This window comes from Centropristis striata, chromosome 22 (genome assembly GCF_030273125.1).
Source record: "Centropristis striata isolate RG_2023a ecotype Rhode Island chromosome 22, C.striata_1.0, whole genome shotgun sequence".
NCBI lineage: Eukaryota > Metazoa > Chordata > Actinopteri > Perciformes > Serranidae > Centropristis > Centropristis striata.
The window spans coordinates 12,948,087-12,956,130 of record NC_081538.1 but is presented as its reverse complement, the minus strand read 5'-3'; the positions used below and the strand labels follow the sequence as shown (position 1 = coordinate 12,956,130).

The 8,044-nt window shown below is 42.1% G+C and overlaps 1 protein-coding gene across 4 annotated transcripts in view; it reads right to left on the bottom strand.

Annotated features, from left to right (window-relative positions):
- Positions 1–322: 322 nt before the first annotated feature.
- lmo3 (LIM domain only 3) overlaps positions 323–8,044 on the bottom strand; it is a 72,352-nt gene continuing 64,630 nt past the window's right edge. For all 4 annotated transcript variants that reach the window (XM_059325837.1, XM_059325838.1, XM_059325836.1 and 1 more), the window contains exon 4: positions 323–1,387. In XM_059325837.1, the coding sequence (XP_059181820.1) occupies positions 1,282–1,387 (106 nt within the window). In that variant the 3' untranslated portion in view covers positions 323–1,281. The remainder of the gene's footprint in view (positions 1,388–8,044) is intronic.

The window sequence follows — 8,044 nt, the reverse complement described above, 5'->3', positions numbered from 1 at the left end:
TTACTCCTAAATGTTGGTTTCGGCATTGGCCGGAAAAATTCAGAATCGGTTGGGATCTACTCCGAATCGATCAGCTATTGATCTGACAATTTGGCCTCTGGGAGCAACCTCCAGTATTAATGGGGTTCCAGTTGTTTGTCATAGTTTACATTAGCCTGTTTACACATCCGGCATTAGCATCTCATTGGAGTGGTGTTATTTTGGTTTCTGATATACACTCTCCTTTTAGCCCTGTTTCTGCTATTTAGTTGCTAGTTTCTGGGACAGTCAGGTTTCTGGGGCTTCATCTCTACATAGATGCCTAGAAGTCATTTTATTAATCATTAATATAAAGACAAATAATTATCAGTGCAGCTTTAAATGCTGCTTACTTTTGGTTAACATAAAAAGGCAATCACACGTTTAATATGTGCCACCAAAAAAGTAGACTGTGACACTGGTGGGGGTTACCAGTCTTCTAATGACATAGTGGTCTCAAATATATTTATGTCGCGCTTGTGTGAGTCCATCCATCCAGAGAAACGCATTGATTATGTAACAAACTTTGATCATCTGTTCATGTTCATTACTGACCAATTTTGGAAACTGAGGGACTACATGGACCAGACCGAGCCTCAAGACTGCATGACAGATAAGTCCTCAACATGCTCTCTCTCTCTCTCTCTCTCTCTCTCTCACACACACACACACACACACACACACACACACTCAAATAAACAATTTAGTCATCAGCGTAACATTTTACCGATCTTCCATTTACATTCACTGTGTTTTAAATCTGATATCATACAGTAAAAAGGTCTTCATCTCAAAATTACATTGATTGACAATACCTCAGTGTGTTTTAGATTCAAGTAGAAGTTGTCTGTCCTTGTCAGATAACATGAGACAAGACTGCTTTTGGGTGGGTTAATTTTTTTGCTTTCCAAAAACCAGCTGTTGGTTTGAAATCGCTCTGAGGCCGGTGTTTGTTGGCCAGGAGGAAAGAGGCAGCATCCGTCACAAACAAAGAAATGGCCCAACTATTTTTTTCATATTTGTAGTTTGTTGTAGGCTTCCAGGGCCTTTCCTTGCCACACTGGCATCTCTATGGCTATTCTGTACAGCAGAGTGTGTCCCCTCCCCTCCCAGGGAAGCTTGCTTAGTTATGTACATGTGGGGGTCAGGAGCTGGACAGGAGGCAATAGTGCTTTTTGTTGTGTGATTGCAAACTCTCCTTCAGTCTCTCTCTTTCTCCCACTCCTCTTCCTCCTCCTCTTCCTTCTCGTTGGCCTGCGAGGGTCAGCGGACCTGGGGAGCATAGCCCTCCTTCATCAGCCCCTCCTCGTAGTCTGTCTGGCACAGGATCATGTTGTTCTTCAGGAAAAACTTGTCTCCCACACAAAACCTGCACCACACAAAGAGACAGAGGAGAGAGAGGGGGGTTTACATAAGCATCAAAGCAAGAATCTCATCATTAGTGGTGAGCTGTAGGCTAGCAGGCCTAGCCAGCTGCAGCGCTAGCTTCCTGACACAGTGCAAAATGTAGCAACCATAACCTCAGTGCCAACACCCCCCTTCAGCTGCATCGCTGCCGTGTGCAAGCAAGGTTCTCCTCGAGGAAAGAGTCAACTCAATTACAGGAGGGGGGGGGCAGGTGGTGGAATTATCTCTGTTTCAAGCCGGGGTTCCTTTCCACCTGCAGCTCTTACAGAAACCCCCACCGACCTCAGCAGCGGCCCGTCCTGCTCCAGCCAGGGGGGGCCACAGTTATGCTTGACCTTTCAGCACAGTGCCAAGTGGAGATTATATTGAACGCGTAAGAGCAGTAACTCTCCCTGTATTGTCCTGAGGGCTGCTTATCTCACTCAATGTGCAGGTTAGACAAGGTCGGCAAGCAGCGGTGCCAGTGTTTACCAGGGGGGAGGTGGAGCTGGGGTAGGGGGAAAGGGATGGGGACAGTGAGCCTCGCCTCCGTTTGACTTCCTTGGATGTTAAGAATGCTGAGTTCAGTGCTGGGAGCTGCACACAGAGGATGGAGCTCAGGTACCTGACAAGCTCGGGCTGTTCGCAGCATTTATTCAGGGCTGCAGGGCAGATTGAGAGCATGATTTGTTACATCCATTTGGGACCAATTAGCAGGATTCAAATACACCGTAGGTGTTGGCACAAAATACCAAAAAGTGTGAGAATGGTGTGTTTCTGGAAATAAATCCAAATGCTCTGAGGAAGAGCTGACATTTATTTTGAAGAAAATATCATGTAAAGTTGCAAACTCTGATGTGTTTTTTTAAAATTCATGAACATTTCAGTGGTTATATACTCATACAGTACTCCAAGGTACTACAGTAAAACTCCAAGCTGATTTTAGGAGCGCCATCCTGCCGAACTTCTCAGCACTGTAGGAAATTAGTGCCCTTGTTGGCTCTTCATGGAAGCTTTGTCCTTGCAGCATCCTACCAGGAAGTGCTTTTAAAGCTACACCCATTAATACCCCAGCCACATACTGTTCAAAAGACACAGTAAAAGGCACCCTTTGCACATAAAATCAGCTTCACACTTAGAGACCTAGAAAGACCTATTTTTTTCCTGCTTTTTCTGGGGGTGGGTGGTCTTTAGTGGGAGATAGCAGATCAACAGTACAATAGACCAAAATTACACACTTTGTTTGCTGCAGGATTTCTGTCCCTGGGTTTAACATAAAGTGGGCATGTCTGTAAAGGGGACACTTTTGGGTACCCATGGAACCCATTTTTCATTTAGATAGCTTGAGGTCAGAGGTCAAGGGACCTCTTTTAAAATTGTCCTGCCAGCTTTTATGGGCATCCACCTTCACAACGTTCATCATGGTATGGTTTGTATCAGAAGATTTCTTATTTCTAGTTTTAAACAGAATCTTCACCGTGGTATTTTAACAGAGCCCTCTACAGCCTCTTGTCAGCGAGGATCAGTGTGTTAAGCTGAATATTTTCACAGTCATAACTGACAAAAATGTATACTTGCAGAAACTAAAGAAAACAAGGGCAGTTGAACACTTAAATCGGCCTAGTGGTAGTACGGGTATAGCAGGCGGCAACCTCCGGGTCTGAGCATGGAGGCAACAAGGAAGTGCTTTAAGCTGTTTTTTACTGAAAATTCCAGCAGGGGGCACTAAGTTTGCCTGCAGAAAAAATCTGTCCATTCATTTCAATGCAAAATCTGAAAACTTCTCACTTGATTTATTACCTCAGAATTTTTTTTAGGACAACACTATGGTCTAAATCACTAGTAAAAAATCTTCTTCAAGACAATTTGATGTTAATAATTAAAATAAAGGCCCCATTTAGAAGAAAATAGAAGAAAAAGAATCATATTATTTGGGGCGTGGCTACCTTTGATTGATAGGTGGCTAACAGGGCGAGCCGTCATCAGGAGAGAAGCAGAACAATGCGTATCCACGGCAACGTGTCAATAAAGTTATATATAACGTTATATAGACATAAAAAAGGAAGTTTATCGGTTTGGTCTCATAACTTTGACCCTTTCACTGTATTTTCATTTAATGACATGTCTTGTTCAGTGTTTGGTTGGACTAACAGGCACTTCAAGGAGTCGCTGGTCAGTTTTCTGAGGTCAGTAACATACATTTTGTTTTTGTTTTTTGCTAGCCAAAACTAACATCCCAGTTAATGCTAACATGAATTAGCAGTGACTTCTGTCAGTCAGGTTGAGGTGTAGAGAGGCTGTAGTTAGTGATCAGATCCCTCTCGCTCCTCCACAGTCCAGATATGGTCTGCTCCCCGTATCGGAAACAAGATGGCGGCACAAGATGGCGACGCAAGATGTCGATGAGTGTAACGCTTAACTTGATGCTTCCAACAGGCCTCAAACCAATGGGTGACGTCACGGTGACTACGTCCATTATTTATATACAGTCTATGGGGTATAGCCAGAACTGCTGAACTAGTGAATCCAAACACTGGAGTTGGACATGATAGGTATTTATTTCTCTTATTGCCCTAGGATAGCTTTGGCTAGAGACTGAAGGAGCAGTTTCTTTTGATAAAACACTAATAAATTATGAAATTGGATTGGAGTTCTAAGCATGTGGCTATCTCTCCTAAAGTTTACAAGATGATCCAATAAGTCAGCAACCCAAGATTTACTATTTTTTCTTGGAAATATTAAAGTTAAGCCAGCCATACACTTTTTTTTTCTACTGTGGTTAATGCCATGGATGCTTGCACACCTTTATTACCAAACTAAACACAGGACGACTAATACCCATTCATCTGGCTGTTTGACATAGTGATTAAGCAGAGGCAGAGGTATGTTTCATGTAATGGTGTCGTCCACTCTAATAAAAATGTCCTGTTAAAATGACACATTCTCTCCTAGAATCTATTAGTGTCTGTCTTTACTGACACCAAGCCCACTCCCACTTTAACTTTATCTCCCTTTATTTTTTTTACACCCTCTCTCCACGAGCAGTTCTGTCTCTCTCTGTCATCCACATCCTCCTCCCCCTCCTCCAGCTCTTATCCCTGCCCTCCACTTATTTCACACAGCCAAATTGTTTCTGCTCGGTGAAATGTCAACAGCATATGTGACATCTGTGCACCAATTATGATGGGGATATTACACTGGGCCCATCACAGGCGTGTCTAATAAAGGACCTTGTGTTGTCCTACTATTTCCACTTTCTTAAAAACAAACATGTTCTATGCAGCTCTCTATTAGAGAATGCTGACATATTGGTTCGATGTGACTGGGCTTTAAGTAAAAATGTAATTATCAGCTAGTTTGTGTTGCTCACTGCTGATATAACAGACAACAAAAGGATTTTACGGCATTAGCTTCAGCAATATAAGTCTATAAAACTTGCAATGACGTCTGATTAGCACTGATTTAAAAAGCTGATCATCCACATTAAACTGTAGCCCGACTTTCATTGGAGGTTTCAAGTGTTCCACGGCATTTAAGAAGCCTTTCCCTACTGTAACCCAGTGGTTCTCAACCTTTTTACCTCGAGTAGCGACCCCCAATTTAACATGCATGTTTTCCTCGAACCCCCCATAGTGTCATTTGAAAGGGGAATGGTTAAAACAGTGTTAGATATTTTCCCCGCATGCATTGCTCTTGTCATCACTACGGCTGTGGGACGGATGAGACTCTCCGCGATCGTGTGAGCCTTTTTGGATTGAGCCACCAGATATGCCACTTCATATGAAGCTGCAAGGGCCTTAGCAGGGACAGTAGAATATTCACTCACCACTGTTTTTTGGCTTCTAAGTTCTTGCTCCCTGCGCTGAAGAAAATCAATTGACTTATCAATCAAGCTGCTGTGTTTTGTCTCTAAATGTCTCTTCAGTTTTACTGGAGGCCGGCTCGTTAAGAAGAGCCACAGTTAGCAGCAGTTAGCTACAGTTAGCTCTGTAGCAGTACAGTGTGTATGCACTGCTGCTGCAGGAGGTGTTCACTTAGCGATCTCTGTTTGTTTACAACAAGCACCAGACACTCTGTGCACAGTTAGCGATGCCGGTTAATTCACAATTACTCACTCACTCGACTTTATGATCAGCAGAGTCGCTGTGCATAATTAGCCATGCTGCTTTCAGCTGCTGACGTTGTGCACAGTTAGCGACGGTGAAAACCATACGTCACCTCCCGAGTCTCTAAATCCCTCTGGGGGCTAACTTGTAGTGGAGACACGCAGAGTGAGTGGACTTTTGAGAGGGTGTGGCCTGAGACTTTCCCGGTGGCCACTTTCTAGTGGAAACACAGCTAATGTGTCAATCAAAATACGATAGCTTTTCATTTCATAGCAAAATATAATGTGTATGCTACTTTTTCATGTTTGGAAGCTAGCATTACAGTGTGGCACAGTGAATCATGCAAGAATGATTGCCCATGACATGTGAGAGCTTGTCTTGGGTTTGATCACCTGTGGCCTGAGCAAATAACAGGCTGGTGGTCTCCAAGTCTGCTCCTCCATCTGCCTTACAAAACAACACAATGCAAATTGTGTATGCAAATCACGTTGTTGACCGTCAAATGTAACCTTTTTCATATCTAATGTTAGCTAAGCTAGTTGGCATTAGCTAACTTCATGACTGTTAACCCTTTGGAGTCTTGGGCTGTTTTGTCCATTTTTGACTACTTTTCATTCTGCCACTTAGAAAATGTTTACCATGCCATGTTGGTATCTTTCTTTCAGCACAAGCTCACCTATGTGACTTGAGAATATTTTTTCACTTTGTCTTACTGATCAACATTTTTGAAAAAAAGTGATTGATTGCTTTTGAAAATAATGTTGTTTTTTTACTTTTAAAAAAACAGTCAAAAAATAAAATAAAGAATTTAAATGTTCCAAATGCCAACACATACGGTATGTAACATATAATAGGTAAAATGAGGATAACATCTAGTTCAACATTTTTATACTAAACTTTCTCTTTGGTTTTACTTGGATTATTATCATCAAACAGAAACTGAAATGGAGATTTAAGCCAGAGCTTCAGAGGGAAGCTTACAGCAAGGCTCGACGCATTTCTGTTTTTACGTTGTGACGTCATGAAGAAGTCATGATTTGAAAAACATTGGCGTGATCTGCGACTCCAGAGGGTTAAGACCATAGTATAGGGTTCATTTCATTTTCACACTCATCACACCATCACTGAGCCCCCAAACCTTGTATGGAAGCATCTGCTTTCATAATTTTGTACTTACTCACTTAGGTTCAGGTTTTTCCTTTACTTTGTCACCCATATGTACCCATAACACATTGAGTTACTGAATGAGCGGTTCATTAAAGGTCTCCCTTAACACCACATCTGTTAGTATCTATACAGCTGTGCAGTCATACCATGGTTTGTAAGTGTACAGTAAGTCAGCTTGTGCTGTTGCTGTCTTCCTCTCTCCCTGTACTTCCTTCACTTTCCTCCCTCCATCTTCCTTCCTTTACTTAGAGGTGACTGTGACTAATGAGTCTTTAGAGACCTCTTGTTGTAGGAGGAAGAGAAAGAATGCCTTCCACAGGCACACACTTAAAAGATGTATTGCGATGCCAGCAATTTGCCTCGGAGGCCCATGTTAACTAGAGTATTCACTTTCCACTCAAATGAAGAAACAGGGAGATTGTCAAAGAGAGAAAATAGTCTCAACTGCACCAAATCTAATTACTGTTAGGATGCATACAGGTTCAGAAACACTTGGCCCTGTGACACTGATGCTTAATTGTAACAGCATGTTGTAAATCTTCTCTGGCAGATTGCTGCTGGGCAATCAGACAGCAGCACAAGGACACACTGAAGATGAGTTTTCTATGGGGAGAGTAATGTAGAGAATATCATTTCACATCTGGAAAGGAGGAGATGGACGTTTTCTTTTTACTTTATCTCCATCTTTGGTGCTAAAAGTCCACTGCTGTTGTGTTTTATTCATTTTGTCTGTATATGTATGATGCTCAGCACATACGGATGTCAGCATCTGCACTAAAAAATGTTAATCCAACAATGTGGCATGAGCAGAACATGCTTTTTAAATAATTCCAAATGTTAAAAATCTGTGATTTAAAATGTATGTGTATGCAGCAAAGCCTGCAAGTGCATCAGTAACAGCTGAGATGCAGAGTGGAACTGCAGCATAGAAAAAAAGAACCGTTTATGAAGGAAAAACTGCAAAAGTCACAAAAGCACCACAGTAACTTTATGAAACCTTATGCTGTTTGTGAAGAGAATGTCACTCGGTGGCCTGCTTTCTCCTTTGTCCATTTTACATTAATGAGAAACACTTTAAAACATGCTCTTTGGTGGATTATGTGTTTGCGGAATTATCCCACTGCAGTCCTCTAAAGCAGACTGCTGCACAAGGATGCATAAATACATTCTGCTGTGCCGGTTTCTGCTGTCACCATTTTAAATACCTAAAATAAGAACATTCCCCTTCCAGACGTTCTCCCAAATCCTTTCCACTTATGCATCCTTAAAATAGACGGCCCCTAAAAAGGGAATCAAAACTAAATGAGTGACATTACTAGTCAACCCATTATGACAAGCTCAGGTTCAAGAAGGCGACGTTGAACGAC